Here is an 18,761-nt window from a genome sequence, read left to right on the forward strand (position 1 = left end):
CTGGGTTTAGTTGAGCCAGTGCTTAGCGCAGCACGACCGAACTTAAAATACTAAATTAATGAACATGAAAGCCCATGATTTGTCTTTGATGGTCTGACACTTCAAAGAAGTGGAACAAAGATGCTAATGGCCTAAGTAGAAAGCAGAAAGAGAGACCAGATTGTGTTCTGTATACTGTATCATAATTCTGCTATAGAGAGAGAATTATGATGCCTGAATACAATATATAATTTTTTTTCTACAAATTCAAGTTCTGTATATGCATATACATGTAAGTGTTGCCTACAGAAAAGTATAATAAATATTTCACCCTGTTTTTAGATTTTTAAGGCTCTTTTTAGCTAAATATAAACAGTGCAACAACTATGAAACAACATAATATACATTGTATCACGCTTATGAGATACAATTGTGATCTCATCCCTTTATAAAGAATAATTCTCTCTATTTTTTAATGAAATAAAAATCGATCCATCCAGACCATGACTGATCTCAAATCCCTTTATAAACCAAGAAATTAAAATGATGACATTTTATAGTCTATGTATTATTAAGAGCTCTAAAATAATGGCTTTTTCCAGCGTTATTGACATCATGCTTCTGGAAACCACAAAAAGGTATCAGATGTTATAGTTTAGTGTGAGTAAACCTGGGATATTAGTTTCCAACGACCGGATCAATGGTTTTACACTGTGCTGGAGCAATGCTGTAAATCACAAATGTTGTGTCTGGAACATGGAAACATAATCTGTTAAACTGTAGATACATGTAAGGCACCAGAAAGCTAGACTGATCGATACAGTTGTTCACTGCACTGTCACAGAATGACAGGATGCCAATGTTTTGTAAACACATAAACACGACAGTTTATTTCTTAGATCAGATGGCTTCGTGTTGTTTCCAAGCGGACCGTTAAAGAACGCGACACGCACATCTCCCGGAAATTCTGTGAAATTCAACCAATCAGATGACGACTTAGAACGTGTTGAAGTGCTTCCAGAAAAGTGTGCCTTATGCATCAGGCGTTTAGCCAACGAGTTGGGTTGTGATGTGTCAGTCGTTCCTCATCGGATTGGCTGCTTTTCTTTGTTTAGAGCTCTATGAGTCCTTTTCCAACTGGGCCGGCGGAAGATGGATTTAGTTATTATCGCCTTTATGCCGGAGAAGTGAGAAGCATGGAAATCAATAAGCTATTTGGAAAAGGAAATGCCTCTGATGTATAATAAAAAAAGACATTGGCAAATTCATGGCCCCTTTAAAACAGCATACTCGCTGCCCCCTTCTGTTAAGCAGCACATCACAAAGCTTTTTCCTGTTAGTTTTCAAATTCAAGACTTCAGGGTTCACGTTGAATATTAAATGTCCCATAATAAATCAAATGGAACAGACAGTGTCCAAGACCTCAGGGCTCTGAAAAATATGGTCTTTGAAAAAAACAAACTCAATATCCATGACAGAGGTGTAAAGGGCCTCAGATGTAATTGGTGGACAGATTCAATTACCTGTAATTAAATGCTTTTGGTTGTTACTGCCACTAACCCACTTATAGCCACTAGTGGTGGTTGAAGCCTTCAAAAATTTAAATGAATGACTGTTTACATTCAGCAGACCAGCGACAAAGCACTGTAACCTTACAATGATGTCTTCAAGCGATAAATAGCACTGTACTGCCACAAATTGTAAGTGCAAAGTTAAGCCGAGAACAAAACGATCAAACATACACACTTAAATCTCGCACAAACATCTTTCAAAGATATTGCTGATCCTGATAAAAGGGAAGCATTCTTCTTGTGGGCTTTTGTGTAGCTAAATGTTAACAGAGGACAAAATACAGTTTATACAAAACTGATTGGATGACCCTCTACTTGTACAAAACAGCAATTTATCACATGTTCACAAACAAAATCCAATTCTAAAATAAGTTTCATTAACACAAGGTAATGATTTTTTTCGCGAAAGTTGCTCCAAGGATGCTTGGGTGTTGTGGGTGGTGACATGGCTTTGCTCCACTATAGCATTTTGCGGTTGCTATGCTCTTTTTATGGTTGCTAGGCGGTTAGTTACTGACTTTTCCCCCAAAGAGACATTTATAATATTCTAGTTCCTAAATGACCCAGGGCCCTTATTCAATTTAAGTTATAATATTTGTTCACTTTAGTCATCTCACAAGCAAAAGTCATAGATTTGCTTAAATGTAACAGAAATGCTTTGTGCAAAGCACATCATTTAAGATATTCAAGACATTCATGTACAAACATATTAATAATTCTGAATGCATAACCCTAAATAGTAAAAAGTTAAATTACTGAATAATTCTATACAGGCAATATACAATGTTTATGCTAAGTATGCAAAGTCTTTCAAACCTTGAAGATTTACTGTATCCTCTTCATTGTAACTCTGGAAATAACCAATAGGCTCTCAATAATGTAAGGCTTTTCACATCCTATTAGTGGTGGGACTTTTATCAACCGTGGACACGTTCATAACTCCTCGTATATTAATTTACACATAGTGTGTGTGCAGTAGCGCTGGTGTTATAAAGCTCTCTGACCCATGGTGAAAGATGGCCTTTTGTGGCACTTAATCTATTTGACACCGCAACACACATCAACTACTTCATTATGGACAGGTGTTGAGGTGTTGTTGCTGTTGACAAAATGTCACAGGCTTGTTATTTTCAGCCCATGCATCAGGCATTGAAATGCTAAGCTGTAAGAAAAAATTATACGCACTCAAACAGGCCTGTTTTGTGTCAGGCCCTTTATATTCTACAAATTAGGAATAGAAAACAAAGTGCCATTTCAAAGTGGCCATTTAGATTTGCAGTACTGAGCTTTTTTTCAGGGCAGTCAAACGCCCATGTGCCCACATAACAGACCAGCCTGCCAGACTGATGCAGCAATGAACGCTTCAACCTTGAAACCTGCTCTGGTAGGGCGCACTGCGTTAAAAGCGTCCTTTTGGCGACCCCTATGGGAAAAACAGGAAGTGCATCTAATTACATGCGCGTCAATCAGATGTGATGCCTGATTTCAGGAAAATGTGAAGAGGATGATAATAGTACAGAGACTGCAATACAAAACTTGCAATCACAGCGGGATTTCTCAAGTGTTTATGATCATTAGAGCCCGTGTTGAGATAGAGGACACTTACTCCAGACTAATTTAAACTATGCTTGGAGGAAATATTAAACGGCACGTTGGATGGATAAGAATACGATAGACGAGCAAAACAACCCATTGAACGTATTGCACCATATAAAATATATATTATATAAAATATGGACTTTGATTACATTTACATTTAGTCATTTAGCAGACGCTTTTATCCAAAGCGACTTACAGAGAGTTCAAGGAGCAATAAAGCTATTATGATGTGTGATATAGTGGCGATAACACTGGATAAATGTCGAATACCCACTGAAAAAAGAAATGTTTCTATTTTGTTTAGTTATTTTATTTTATTGGCTACTTTCTTTTTATAATATAAATATATAATATATAACGTTTATTCATTGCAAACATGGAAAAATATATCCAAAGAATCAAAAAAGTAAAATAGTTTAATATTTACAGTAGTAATGTTTACATTTATTTTAGTAATGTTTAACAATAAATCAATCAGCTGTATACCGTTCGTGTACAGGTTAACTGCTATCAACACACATGTTTCAACAATATCATAGAACCAATCATTTAAAGTTACATTTTCTTTAATAAAATGTGACGCAATTTTTCATTTAATAAAATGTGACGCATAGTAATGTCCGCTCGGTGTCGCTCTTGTGTTTGTAAATCAGCAGAATTGAGTGCAGTAGAAGAAGACTCGTGTGTTGTTCCTGTTGCGGTGTGTCGTCAGCTTCTCTTTGCGCTGCAGTTTTAACACATTTCAATAATGTCTATCGAAATAGAGTCAGCGGAGTAAGTACATTAAATTGTGTTTTCAAACAGCCAAGTGCATGTAGTTTAAGCAATCGCATTGTTTTTGCAGACAGTATGGTTGTGGTGTTAAGACTCGCGGGTAGTTTATCCGGCTAACCGTGTTAGCATTGCAGGAAAATTTTCGCTTTTGATGACATTTGATTGGTTTTTGGTCGACATTTTATCTTGTCCATACAACATCTGCATCGTTTGTGGTTTAAATTGATTTGCTGTTGAAATTCTGCCCTCCCTTATTTGTAAACATCGCAACTTATGTAAACTAAATAAAAGTCCATTTTCTGTGATCACGTATTTACGCATGTAATAGCACTTTTTTTCTGGTGTCTAGACGTAGATTTGTCCACATAGTTTTACAAAGTAAACTTACTAAAATGTCTGTGTTCATTTATCTCTTTTTCCAGCGTGATCCGTCTGATCATGCAGTACCTGAAGGAAAATAACTTGCAAAAGACTTTGGTGACACTACAGGAGGAGACCACAGTGTCCTTGAACACTGTGGACAGTATTGAGAGTTTTGTAGCTGATATCAATAGTGGTCATTGGGATACTGTCCTTCAGGCTATACAGTCTCTCAAACTCCCTGACAAGACCCTGATCGACCTTTATGAACAGGTAAGATCATGTGTCTTAATCGGCAATGATTTAGTTCATTTTAATTCTTGACTGACCTGTGAAAAGTTGGATGCATTGCATGATATATGTTGTGGTATCATTGCAGGTTGTTCTCGAGCTGATTGAACTCCGAGAGTTGGGAGCTGCCAGATCCTTGTTGAGGCAGACGGACCCCATGATCATGCTGAAACAAACCCAGCCTGAGCGATACATCCACCTGGAGAATCTTCTGGCTCGCTCGTATTTTGACCCGAGAGAGGTGAGGGTTGATTAAATAGCAATACATGAATGAGAAATAGTCATTTATTTTCTGTATGCACACAAATGAACCCGTAGAAATGCAAAAGATTATATGCATGAACCGTATGTCCTTTGAAATAATAGGCTTATCCTGATGGCAGCAGTAAAGAGAAGCGTAGAGCTGCCATTGCTCAGGCTCTGGCAGGTGAGGTCAGTGTGGTACCACCCTCACGTCTGATGGCTCTGCTCGGACAGGTCAGCCAAATATCCCTTGCCACACGTTATGAGCCATCTCGAGTGCTTCAGTAACTTGGTTTGTCTGACGGTTTGATTGTAATTGTGTGTTTCTCTCTGAAGTCTCTGAAGTGGCAGCAGCACCAGGGTCTCCTGCCTCCCGGTATGACCATTGATTTGTTCCGAGGTAAAGCAGCCGTGAAAGATGTCGAGGACGAGCGTTTCCCCACACAGCTGTGCAGACACATCAAGGTAAAACACCAGCGAGAACAAGAACCTCCTCCACATCAACATGACACGTGGTGACGTGTTTTACCTCGCTGTGCTTTTGCATTTGTTTGCAGTTTGGTCAGAAGTCTCACGTGGAGTGCTCACGCTTTTCTCCTGACGGTCAGTATCTGGTCACTGGATCTGTGGATGGATTCATTGAGGTGTGGAATTTCACCACTGGAAAAATCCGAAAGGTTTGTACATCTACATCATAGTGAAATCCACTCATGCTTAGTCATCTGCTTTAATAATCACAGTTTTAGGTGTTTGTTTATGATGTTATCACGTGTGTGTGTCGGGCAGGATCTGAAGTACCAGGCACAAGATAACTTCATGATGATGGATGACGCTGTGCTCTGCATGTCCTTCAGTCGAGACACTGAGATGTTGGCCACAGGAGCTCAGGACGGAAAAATGAAGGTCTCAAACTCAACACAGAAACTAAACTTATAGTTAAACGGGACTGTGTTCTAATGGCTTGACATTTGTTCAGGTGTGGAAGATCCAAAGTGGCCAGTGTCTGCGGCGCTATGAGCGTGCTCACAGTAAAGGTGTCACCTGTCTCAGCTTCAGTAAAGACAGCACACAGATACTCTCTGCCTCCTTTGACCAGACCATCAGGTGAGTGTCTGACCGCTGCTCGTGTCTGTCACAAACACCCACAGTAAATAACTGGATTTATCCAATTCTCGACAGGATTCATGGGCTGAAATCAGGCAAGTGTTTGAAAGAGTTCAGAGGTCATTCTTCATTTGTGAATGAAGCCACGTTAACTCCTGACGGACATCATGTGATCAGCGCCTCCTCTGACGGAACTGTGAAGGTGCAGTTCACTGCGTATTACTATTAGCTTTTAATGTTTTAATACTTTTTTGTCTATTATGATTGTATAGCAGTAGACAGGAAGTGCTGCGATAGCAAAATCTTGCAAGCTGGAACCGAACTGAAGTCTGATTTGTGTCCTTTATTTTCTTTTTCAGATCTGGAACGTAAAGACCACAGAATGCACCAGCACGTTCAAGTCTCTGGGTACTTCTGCTGGAACAGACATCACGGTCAACAACGTCATCCTGCTCCCTAAAAACCCTGAACATTTCGTAGTTTGTAACCGCTCTAACACTATGGTCATCATGAACATGCAGGGCCAGGTGAGGATGTCCAACAACATCGAAATGTTTTGTGTCCTCTTCTATGTTGTCATACTCTAAGTTTTCGTTTGGTTCTGCTGCTGCAGATTGTGAGAAGTTTCAGCTCTGGTAAAAGAGAAGGAGGTGATTTCGTGTGCTGTACTCTGTCCCCGCGTGGCGAGTGGATCTACTGTGTAGGAGAGGACTTTGTGTTATATTGTTTCAGCACAGCCACAGGAAAACTAGAGAGAACCTTGACCGTAAGCTTTCATTTTTCTTTTCCATTACAATGTAAAACATTACGGGTGTGTCCTGAAATTGGTCATAATTCACATGAAACGTTCACAAAAAGTTGTTGTTGATGTTTATTATTTCGGATCTGTGTCCTCTCACAGGTTCATGAGAAGGATGTCATCGGTATTGCACACCACCCACATCAGAATTTAATTGCCACATACAGTGAGGATGGACTGCTTAAACTCTGGAAGCCATAATGTCACAGTCATGTGGCTACTGCATGATTCGTTGGAGATGATAGAGAAGTGGGATTAGGATTTCTTGCCTTTTTTAGTCCCTTTTTGTACATACCCGTTTTTTTTAGTGCAGTATTTTTTTTACAAATTGTCAAATTTTTAAGAAAATTTGGTTTGTGAAGCATCTGTAACTTATGGTAACAAACTTTTGTTTTTCAGTCTGGTATCATTTTTTTTCTCATTCCTTTGAATTTAATGTCTCACCTTTGCAATTAAAAGTTGACTAGTTGACTATACTTTGTCTTTGTTGTGTATTGTGTGTGTTTAACGGGATAGTTCACCCAGGAATAAAATTGTCATTCCCCCCTTAAATCGTTGTTTTTAACTTTTTCTTTTTGAACACAAGAAAAACTTTTTGTTTCCATGCGGTGGCAGTCAATAGGGGTCAACCAACATTTTTCATATGATCTTTTGTGGTCTGCAGAAGAAAGGCATACAGGTTTGAAATTATATGAAGGCTGAATAAATGAAATCATTTTCATCTGGTGAACTATCCTTTTAAGGAGACCAGTGGATGAGGGAATCAAATTTGTATTGTTTCATTAAAAATAAAGAATTAAAAAATTAAAGAATACAAGTGAGCAAGCTGACCTGCAGGGAATGGTGCTGTGGCCAATTCTGTTTTTATCAAAAACAGATTTATAGTGCAAATGTAACGGTACAAATTACTATTAGGCATGTACTAGTCAGGGGGTTGTCTGAATGGCTAGTTTTTTTATCGGTTGAAGAAGCTTTATGAAGCTGGTTTAGGGTCATTCCCACCCGACTCTATCTAAACGTATGGAAGTTAAGTACAGCCCTTCGATAGAAATAAATTAAGTTTGGTACAAAACTTGAAGGCACAAGGAATTGAACTAAAGCAAAAACATAGCCGTGACGAAAATGAACAGAAATTGGTTTGCCGTTTTATCACCGTCAACTTTCTACGGAGAAACGCATTACAATCTTATAATTACATTTACAGTTAGTATACATCCATGTACAATTTTCTACAGCAATTACTAGCACTAAATGAATAAAACAGACCAATTACAAACTTTTTCAGACAATTTGTCAGTATACAGCATATTACAGTAAGAAAACTGCAGGAATACAATGTTTTCATAGATCTCTGGTTCTCTTATTAGTATCTATATATGGACGTAAAGCTGAAAAGCAAATAATTGTGAAAAAGCGCTATAGAAATATTTAATTAATATTTGTATAAGCAGAAGTTATTTTCCTTAACACAATGTGTTTAGAGATGACAAATATTAACGCAATACTCCGCTTAATTTTCACTTAATATAAGAATTTTTTTATGTGTAAGCCAACAAGCCATATATTGATGTTGCATATATTGAAGTAAATCAGAAAGTAAAAACGTAACACTAAAATACATCTTTCACTATATTTAATTCGTCCACAATGTACCATAAAACAATGCAGGATTTCATAAAATACAAATAAAGCAAAATGTTATATATGCAGACTATTTCAGAATGGTTAGTTTCCATTTGACAGTGTTTCTCATCTTGGGTGCCATCAGGACTTCAGGATCTGAGGACGGAAGAGAGATTTTAAGATCACATGAATGAAGCTTCTTTACTGATAGCCGAGTTTATGGATCGCTCACCTTGTGGAGACGCGGTCGGTCTCTGCTGCTGAAACGATGCCATAATGCTATTGGCTGTTGAGTCAGGACCTGTGAGCTGTATGGAGAATAAAAAAGAAAATATAATATTATGATATAAACACATGTGTATGTGTGCATGGTTATGTGACTCACTGGATTTTGGCCCCGTTGCGCGTTCTCACTCCAAATATCTGGGATGCTGGTCTCCATGAGCTGAAGAAGCTCACTGTATACTCTCTGCAGGCTGCTGGCCTGAGCATCAAACAGGAAGAGCACGAGAACCTTCAGCAGGTTGTGAACCTCCTCTGCAGGGTCAGACCAGAGTCACAATTAGTGTATAAAAATGATGTGTAATTCCACATTATACTGTATGGTTGACCTCAGCTGACCTTTCATTTTGTCAACAACAGTGATGATCTGAATAACTGCACGCAGAAGGGCGATGTCCTCAAACGGGCTTCCCTCCTTCAGACTGTATTTTTTCCCTTCTGCTTTCCTCCGGTTCTTGGACGACCTCCTGTAGAGGACATTCATTCAGATTCACCTTCATGTTCACGGCCATCTGAGGCAGTGTGGCGATATTTAAAGGAATATTTCGCCTTCAAAATGAAAATGCGGTCATAATTTACTCACCCTGTTGTCATTTTTAACCCGTGTGGTTTTCTTTATTCTGCAAACCACAAAAGAAGATATTTTGAAAAATGTCCGTAACCAAAAAACGTTTTCGGTTATCCATGTTTTTCAAAATATCTTCTTAAGTGTTCTGCAAAAGAAAGAAAGTCATAAAGGTTTGAAATGACAAGAATGCGTGTAAATAATCTTATTCTGAAGGCGACCTATCCCTTTAAGTCAACTGGGGCGTTTTTGAGTGCACGTCTGCTGTGATGTCACTCACGATGAAATGCGCGAGTTGCTGTGGGAGTGCTTTGAACCAAGATGGCTGCCAGTCAGGACGCTACTGGCCTCGGAGTAGAGTTCAGAATCTGCGCAGTCAGGACCCTCTTCATCTGTAACAAGACAGAAACATATTTCTAACACAGTTCTCTTACTATTCTCTTATGTCTCCGTTCATGTAGGAATCACATCTGACACAATATTCAATATGATCCATTACATTTTTCTCCAGTAACTCATTAACGCAAAGCAAATCAATGGATATAAATCAAACTTCTTATTTACCAAATAACTCCAGACTGGCCTTTGCTTTGAGCTCTCGTACCACAGCGAGACGATTTTTGTGACGGATAAACAAAGCCTTCTGGGACTCGATGAAGGACATCTGACTGATGTGAGCTATAGAGCATAGAGTTAAGATACTGCAAAAAATGAAACAAGCAAATGATTAAAAAAATATTCAACGATTTACCATCTAAAATAGCGGATTTCAGATTAGTCTCAATGAAGTCCTCTCTGTCGTACAAATAAATCTGAAATGAAAAAAGTTGCAGTTTATCACAAAGCTGAAAAACAAGAGGATGCCATGATGTCAGCAGAAAAAGAAAAACGTTTCAGAGGCGGAGCTAATCCTTTGAAATATAAAGCACTGATAAATCTCAAACAGTGTTTTATAAACATGAGTCAGTTTTGTTTTAATGTAGTCTTGAACTGTTGTTTATTATACAGCATTACATCGTGCAAATGTCTCACCAGTCTCAGCGCCTCTTCCCATGCGGCTCCCTCTATGAGAGCAGAGATCGCCTCCTCACAATCCTGTCAACACAGCCAATACAACCATTAGAACAGAGAAAAAGAGAGCCAAAAGATCTTCGCTTAGAAGCCTAAGACACATACGAAAAATCCAAGGACAGGTCAGTGCACCCAGCGGGCAATAAGCGGAGATAATACACAATGACCATTACGAAATATATGCTGTACTGTATATAAAAAAACGTTCCTCTACCTTAGCATACAGTTCCAAACACAGAGCGGCTTCTGTGTGCCTTCTGGCCTCCAGAAGTTTCTCTAAAACATTAAACGAACACTACACGTTACAGACACACATAACATCTGTGTGTTTGTTTAAAGGTGCAAGCCATAACTTTGTGTTTTAAAGGGGTTATATGACACGGCTAAAACGAATATTATGGTTTGTTTTAGATGTAATGTAACGTGTATACACGATTGAAGGTTCAAAAACGCTGTATTTTCCACACACCGTGCATGTTTGTATCTCTTCTTTGCCCCGCCTCTCAGATTTTTTACAAAGCTCATGGCTCTGAAAAGCGATTGGCCAGTTAACCAGTGCATAGTGATTGGTCGAATACTGCAAGCGTGTGACGGAAATGTAACGCCTCTTACCATATTTGGAACATCAGGTTCCTCTTCAATTGTACTGACAGGTACGCCCACCTTACTTGAGTGTACATTTGGGCGGTCTTAGTCAAATCATACCACGAACTGACGTAGATTTGTGGGGGTGTGGTTACACGAGGCGTTTCAGGCAGGTCTGGGTGAGCATTCGCTTTTAGATAGAATGCATCTTTTGTTCCGACACTTTCATTTTTGAAATTTTACGAGTCTAATACATGCACGGGCAACAAGAAAAACATGTATTTGCGCCATATGACCCCTTCAAAAAAACGTTATGAAGTATTACATAAAACATCGCTGCACAAAACTGTCTAAGTTTACAATAATGACTTGTAAGTTGAGCTGGTGGTGCAATTTTATGCTTCAAACAGTGATGGCGATAGAAAGGCAAATGTTTGCAGCTTTCGTTACAATAGGACTCCTATACATAAGCATTCTGAATAATATTTAACCTTTTACTTATCCAAATATTTGCACTAGATTTCTCAAGAATGATTCACACACAAACACTTCACCTCCTAGGTCTCTTGCGAGCTGCGTCAGCTGTTCGGGTGCCAGGGGGATGTGTGTTGCCACGGCGAGGGCGTGTCTCCAGCTCATACAGCTGACGAAAGCCTGGAGAGCACGGACGGTCTCACCACATCGCCATAGCAACAGCCCCGCCTGCTCTGCCTGATGCTGCTCGACCAGATGCTCCGCATAGGCCACGCTCAGAGACTGATGACATCACAGGAGTCAGGGGTCAATTAGCGGCAACATTTGGGTTTTGCTAGTATTATTGTATTACATATTCACACAATTTAACTTCTCTTCTTTAAACTGTTATTTAGGTAATACCGAATTTTGCAACAGAGGAAAAGATGGAAAAGTTGGGGGGATTTTCTTTCTCTTTGGAAACACAAGAGTTTGATCTTAAACATAAAACGTTTGGTACAAGACACGTTGTAAATGTTACAACACGGCACCAAAGAAAAAGAACTGACCTTGTATTGCTGACTGTCTGAGGGGAGGAGCTCGAGAGCATCGCTGTACAGTCTCTGATCCTTGACTAGGTTTAACAACTCTGTGAAATGTTCTTCGCCTTGAAACCCCCAGCCAGAACAAGAGAATTTAACAAATGGTAGAAACCGAAGGAATGATGTGAGAAAAAAGACATCTGCTGATGGACAGAAACCCACCACACTTGCTGATATGATGTAAAGCTTTTCTGTATCTCTTCAGGTGTTTGTCGATGGTGTAGCGCTGATAGTTTGGCTCCAGAGTTTTCAGCATGTTCAGGAAGGGCAGATACTCTTTGGGGTCCTACACGTGGCATACATTTGAAGATGTTATTAACCTCAACATACTATGAACGATAAGTTTCAAATTTGCAGACTGACCTTCTGAGATTTCTCCGCCACCATGAGCACGAGGTCGAAATCGTAGGTGCCGAGGGAGTGCTCGTAAAGTTCATTAACATTTACAAGGAACAAGAGATACTTCAGGGCTTCCTCTGCGCTCACGGCATCGGCGACGCTGGGTGGGTTCACTAACCACATCACACAGATGTCACAACGCGGTCAATCACACTTTAACACGTTTAATTCAAATGTATTTATATAGCGCTTATACCATGGTCTGTTTGAATACTAGATTCTGATTGGCTGGAAGGAGTGCATTAAAAGCCTTTAACGCACGGGTAGCTCCAGTCAGTTTGATTACATTTAAAATGAACTGACAAAATTCGCCTGTTTGATCTAAAACGACACTGTAAACATCAATAAAAGCTTTAACTTGGCAAATAACCATGGTATAAGCGGGATAACCCACGTGTGGTTCTTCGCCTCCACGATTATAATGCACGGCTAGCCGTGGATAATCCCTTACATATATTTCTTACAATGTTGCATTGCTTCAAAGCATCTTTAGAAGAAAATAAAGAAATGGGTGAGCTCACCTAGTAATTCATGAACCTTCTGGAGACAGATTTCCAGTTCTGGCGTAGTTTTTCTCACGTGAGACGTCAGAATACATAAACAATATCTGCGTCAAGATTTGTCATGGAAGTAAATAAGGTGACTTGGAAAAAAAACAAACTTCCTGCAAATTAGTTCTCATAAAACAAATACAAATATATCTGCCAACGCTTACTTGTGCATGTTAAGAGTTTCCATTGTGGAGCGTAAAGCATCGCAGACGATGTCGACCTTCCCTGCTTTACCTGGAGCTGAACTGGAGGTGGTGCTCGCAGGACATGGGTACATTGTTTTGGTGGTGTCTTCCTCTCTGGGAACGACAACATATTTAAACAAAGTGATGACAAAGAGACGTTCAAAGTCTCAATTTGAAAAAGCCTTACTTGAGTTCAGTGAGAAACAGGTTGATGTGATTGATGGAGTCGATTTGTTTTAGGAACATCTCCACGTTTTGGAGAAACACCTGAGGGTGAAGAAAGAGCGAGTGGGTGGAAGTGCTGCTATTCATTTAGGAGATGACAGCAACTGCTAATCACTGAAAGGAATTCTAGCCCTTAAAGAGGAAATGACATCAGAGTGAGGTCACTCACAGCAGGGTTGTGGTCATAGATGAGGTTGAGGTTGATCCTCAGCTTCCTCATGCACTCGAAAGCATCTTTAAATCTGAGGCTGACACAAGAAACATTTCCTGAAACAATACATTTCAATATATCATGTGTAATATAAAAAATATAGAAATGTCATGTTTTTATGACATGTTATCATTTTTGTTCACTGGTTGTTAAACTCTTTCATTTGTGTGAAAGGAAAATACCCATCAAGCCACTTCCTGAGCTGAGCGAGCACTAGAGCCCGATGATGGACTGTTTCTAGGTTCCCTCGTGGCATCTTAAAAGCAACCAAAAATGTGTTTTACCAAATGTACGTGTCTGAAATCAATCAATGACATCCAACAAAACACAATCACGAGGGTAAGTAACGTAACCCTCTGTTCACCTGCAGGATCAGTCTGGTGTCCTGAGGAACCACAGCAACGATTCGAGAGCCTCGTTCCACTTTCCGTACCGTCTCATCGTTCTGACCGCCGTCTGAGCTCAGAGCTGACTGCAAACCTGAGCAAACACCAATAACGTGCTACATGCATGTCTGTGTTTACGAAACTATCAGTAAATATTATAACTTTTTGTCTTTCAAAGATGATGATTTAGAACTGGGAAATGAGTTCACACGTACCTTTAATAGAGAGCGTACTGAGGTTTAGACAGTGGCACATGTGAGAGTGTGTGGTGAGCAAAAGAAACTCATCGTAAACTAAAAAAGAGGAGATGTTGGAGGCCACCTTAAAAAGAGCAGAAGAAACGGATTGAAGAATATTATTTTGAGCTCTCTGCTAAGGTATGACAAAGTATCGCCGAATACATATACATAAGACCATACAAAAAAGATGTATGTAAACAAATGGATCATGTTTCTTAGGTCCTGACACAAACCTGCGAGTCACCGATGTAGAGCTGAGATCTTTCTGTGAGGCCTATTAAATACTCCTGTTAACAGACAAATGAATTAAAGCCTGATGTGAAACAAAGCAGATAACGCATAATGCGCGAGAATCAAGTTTACCTCTCCATTTAGGACACACAGTGCTGTCTGAACACAAGGTCGGGGAAAGTTGATTGTATTGCCAGTAGAATCCATCCATTCTGTTACTTTGAGATCTGACGAGTCTGTATGAAACATTCACACCTTAAAAAATCCATAAATTATGCAATTATGTAGTAGCCAAAACTAGATATACATGTAACGAACCCATGAAAAGTTTCATTATCTGTCCGTCTTCAAGCTGCAGAGCAACGGTGCCGCTTCGGAGGCCGTGACACAAGCTGATCACATGACCATCCACAGGAATCTCCGACCTGAGAAACAGAGACGAAAACATTATTACACAGCACTCGGAGATGTTTAAAAACATTAAGACGCAATGTAAAATAGGCCAAACGTGGAAGATATTTTGCTAGTACCTGATCGCCAGTGTATCCTTGAGATCACGGCTGTCAGATGGCGTGAGTTTTAGTATCCGGCTCAAGCTTTTCCCATAAGCTACAGCCAAAAATGTGTCCTCATTTAACCACAGCAGCAAGCGCAGTGTCAGAGGTTCATCCTGATCCGTGTCGACCCTGCAAACACAGACATCAAAGTACAGAACATACTAAATGGTGAACTTGAATTTTCTTGAATGCTCAAAAAGAAAGAAATTTGTCACAAAAAGTATTCAAATTTAAGAAGAAACTATTTAAACTCAATAAAAACTGTATATCTGACATACCTGTATGTCTTTTGTAGTTCTAATGGTGCCGAAACGACTTTAAAGCCGGAACCAGGAACACCTTTACCAGCGCCACTCCCTAAATATATCAAATAAAAAATGAGAAACTTCAAGGTCAAATTCATTCAGTGCAGACAACAAAATGAGCATACGGGTTTACAGTTTCCCATCTCACAGCTCACCCTGACTGTATACATGAATGCACCCGTCGGCCGCGAGAGCTGCGAGCTCATTGGTCCTCTGGACTTGAGAGTGAAAGGTGATCAAGTTGACAGGAACAGGAAGTTGAAGCTCAAATGCACACATAGGTGGTGGGATCACACACTGGCGAAATGTTGTCACCAGGACTTTATCTGAAAAACACATGTGTGCCACTCTTAAATCCTCTGGAGGACGTTTACGGAACAAACCACAGCACTTTCTGAAATAAAACATGGAAAGCTAAAACTGATCTGCAGAGTGGTCACGCCTACCTCCATCAATCACAGCCACATTTGCATTGTCATATGAATCGTTGCCATGACTACGCTGGGTGCTCCAACCCCACTCGTAAGTGTAGCTGGCGCATCCACGCGTCAGGAGATGAAGACGCAAGGGCTTCTCTGGATCCCAGCACACACACGCCGGGGCTTTCAGAGGCTCATTGCCAAAATGTAAACTCTGCTTTAGATACCAGTGATAATTCCCCACAGTCCACAGCTGAACTGAAAACAAAAAAAAACAGGTCATAAAGTTTACAAAAAGATCATCTGCAAGTCTATGTATTATTCTGGTTCCTAGATTTGCCTCCAACCCATTGTATTAATGTAAGCCTAGGGAAGTTTTTCAAATGAGGCACAAACCATCACGTAAAATCAGAAAAGTACAAAACCCAAAGCAGACAGTTTGATTTTCATCTTACTGTATGTGTTCGGCTGACCATTCTCTGCTTTTAAATCCTCCATCCAGACAGCCAGCACAGTAGACTCACTGTTCCACAACAGCTCCCTCACCTGACCCAAATACAAACACGCTTCATTTATAACCACGCACAGATCTTCTGTAGATTTACTTTGTCGCGATGAGGGATGCCTTACCTTGACCTGTTCTTTGTCAAAGGGCAGAGTAAAATCTCCATGCAGCAGCCCATTCTTTTCCATAAACACCACGCTGTGTTTGTTTGGGTGTCGCTGTGTGGAAGCGATCAGGCTGCCTGAGGGTCTACAAGAAAAACACATGAAATCACGCAAGCCAGATTCAAACATTGAGTATCGACACAATAAATCGTTTACGAATGTATTTAATCGTACTTCCAGCTCAGAGGCTGCTCCAGACCATTGACAACCTCACTGGTGGCCTGCAGGACACATTCTCGGTTCCACACTCGAACTTTTCGAGCACCTGAATCACAGAATGCTGCTATATTGTGACTGTCACAAACTTTAAGTAGTGACAAATAACAGAGGAGATTCTCACCGGTCAGTGGACAAACAGCACTAACAGCAAAGAACTGTCCATCACCACGCCACGTGATCCTGGGCTTCCTGTCGTCCCATGGCAGGGCAGGCTGCACTTCCTGTGAAAGTGAGGTAAGGGTCAAGAGAAATGTGTGTAGACGGATTGGTTTGGTTAAGTAAAGCAAACAGTACTTACAGCGGCTTTCCTCTGGGCTGCCTGCTTGCCCTGAGAACCATGAAACTGAGTCTCTTTCTTCCCCCAACCAACTGTGATGAATTTATCTGATAAAAAGGAAAATCTCAATTAAGAGAGTCTGACATACAATGGCTGTGTTCCAAATATTAGTAAGACTTTTAAGACAATATACTGTATATATAGATATATACTGAAGTCGAACTTGACATCTGCTCTGTTTGGATAACACAATGGGAACACTAACTAACACTACAACATCAATGTTACTAATGTTACAAACAAAGGTTTTGAGATTAAATTTAAATACAATTATTAAAAGGTGTAAAAAAGCTTTTTGTGGCATGTACCTTCACCAAAGTCATCCTGATGGATTGCAACCTCGGTTATAGATTCAAAGTCTTTGGTCATCATGATAATAGTTTGCTGACCTGCCATACCCATCAAGACAAAACACACTCAATGAAAAGAACTTCTGATCAGAATCGACTGGTAATGAATCAGAATAATACAGACCTGTGGTTAGTGTCACTAACTCTTGGTCTGGACTCCATGTCATACAGGTTAGTCCACTGTCTACACTACCAACACACTCTATCTGTGAGAGAGACATTCATATTGTTAAATAGAATATATAGCAAGGGTACATGCACTTTATAAGAAAACTGAATTCAGATTACCTGATTGGTGTTGAGGTTGTAGAGCATGACATCACCATTCGCTGTAGCCACACACACTGACTCCTGATCTGGCAGGTCTTGGATCGCCACAGCACCACCAATACCATCTTCTGGGAGATCTTCGTCTGCTGTCAGAGACACCTCATTATAAACCTACAAAAACATAGATGTAAATACACAATGTAAATACAGAGGCAATTATGCTGAAGCCACCTCGGTTTAAGTAACATGGCTTGCCTGGGATTCAAACCTACAACCCTTACTTCCCCAATTTACAGTACGTCATTTAACCACTAAGCTCATTTGTTTAGTTTGAGACTAATGGAATTAATATCTCACGGTACCTCTCCGGTCCGAGGGTTATACTCAGTGATGGAGAGCTCAGAGGCCACCAGAACTGTTCCAGCATCACTCCTGATGGCGAAACACTGCGGAGATCCTGGAATCGGAAGATCCAAGCATCTCCAGCGCTGCAGCAGACTGAGGTTTCTCATTTTGGGCAGATGCTTTCAACAAGACGAGATCTGCAACTATTTTAAATTTTGAGTATGACTGGTTTGCACTAACAGAAGTACAGGGGTAGTACTGTGATGGTCTCAGATAGTCATACTGTGCTGGTCGGATATTCAATCGTACTGTATAGTTACTTACCATGGTATTCACGTTAACCTAATGTACGACTAAAAGGTTTCAGAAATAAGTTACTTTTGATTGAATTTCTACGAATGTCTTTGTATAAATTACACTAGTTATAAATTACACTAACATCACACAAAACACTATTTAAATACAATAATAATACAAATAGTTTACAATACTATTTTGACATATTTAAACAGGAACAACACATAAAAGCATTTTTTTGTGTCTAGTGCCCTTCATCAAATGTTGTACAACGACACTCCATTCAGTCCAATCAACCATATATTATCAAGATCTTAACAGGATAACAGGAACAAAAACACATTTTACAATTGACTATTTTGAAGAGCACAAAGCCGGGTAATTCATGTCTAGAACGTGCACGTATACACATATTTTTTCTTTCTTGAAGACACAACGATCAGTGAAACTTACCACGTCGTGTGCTTTGTTTCCAGCTAAATAAAGAAAATGATCATTTGATGTACAGACATTTTCAACATACACACGTTGTTGACAGCGCAGCTTGAATTAACTCTATGCCGTAGATCAAGTTGCGCTATACACTGTCTTTAAAACCAGCGCCCCCTGTCGTCGCGGAGGGAATTACACCAAAGACCTTAGATGTTAACAAGTCGCTGCAGCGG

The 18,761-nt window shown here is 39.9% G+C and overlaps 2 protein-coding genes across 2 annotated transcripts; one reads left to right on the forward strand and one right to left on the reverse strand.

Moving 5' to 3' along the window:
• Window positions 1-3,811: 3,811 nt before the first annotated feature.
• smu1a (SMU1 DNA replication regulator and spliceosomal factor a) lies at window positions 3,812-7,261 on the forward strand. The gene is made up of 12 exons (XM_057349632.1): window positions 3,812-3,923; window positions 4,346-4,556; window positions 4,663-4,815; window positions 4,941-5,051; window positions 5,154-5,282; window positions 5,375-5,494; window positions 5,604-5,720; window positions 5,794-5,921; window positions 5,997-6,123; window positions 6,281-6,448; window positions 6,535-6,687; window positions 6,823-7,261. The coding sequence occupies exons 1-12, from the start codon at window positions 3,898-3,900 to the stop codon at window positions 6,919-6,921; spliced, it is 1,542 nt and encodes a 513-aa protein (XP_057205615.1). The 5' UTR covers window positions 3,812-3,897; the 3' UTR covers window positions 6,922-7,261.
• Window positions 7,262-7,833: 572 nt separating this feature from the next.
• elp1 (elongator acetyltransferase complex subunit 1) lies at window positions 7,834-18,695 on the reverse strand. The gene is made up of 37 exons (XM_057349998.1): window positions 18,550-18,695; window positions 17,817-18,002; window positions 17,473-17,625; window positions 17,309-17,390; window positions 17,143-17,223; window positions 16,796-16,881; window positions 16,619-16,718; window positions 16,453-16,543; window positions 16,240-16,363; window positions 16,065-16,155; window positions 15,637-15,867; window positions 15,346-15,516; window positions 15,164-15,242; window positions 14,859-15,014; window positions 14,647-14,753; window positions 14,461-14,564; window positions 14,331-14,384; window positions 14,074-14,179; window positions 13,837-13,952; window positions 13,655-13,728; window positions 13,431-13,509; window positions 13,224-13,303; window positions 13,016-13,150; window positions 12,822-12,907; window positions 12,265-12,413; window positions 12,064-12,187; window positions 11,869-11,966; window positions 11,401-11,602; window positions 10,476-10,537; window positions 10,223-10,285; window positions 9,942-10,002; window positions 9,755-9,868; window positions 9,471-9,582; window positions 8,965-9,092; window positions 8,729-8,880; window positions 8,576-8,651; window positions 7,834-8,499 (listed from the first exon to the last, which is right to left on the reverse strand). Exons 2-37 carry the CDS (start codon window positions 17,964-17,966, stop codon window positions 8,432-8,434), a joined length of 3,945 nt encoding a protein of 1,314 aa, XP_057205981.1. The 5' UTR covers window positions 17,967-18,002; window positions 18,550-18,695; the 3' UTR covers window positions 7,834-8,431.
• Window positions 18,696-18,761: the final 66 nt, after the last annotated feature.

Source organism: Triplophysa rosa, linkage group LG13, assembly GCF_024868665.1.
Source record: "Triplophysa rosa linkage group LG13, Trosa_1v2, whole genome shotgun sequence".
In the NCBI taxonomy this organism is placed as follows: domain Eukaryota; kingdom Metazoa; phylum Chordata; class Actinopteri; order Cypriniformes; family Nemacheilidae; genus Triplophysa; species Triplophysa rosa.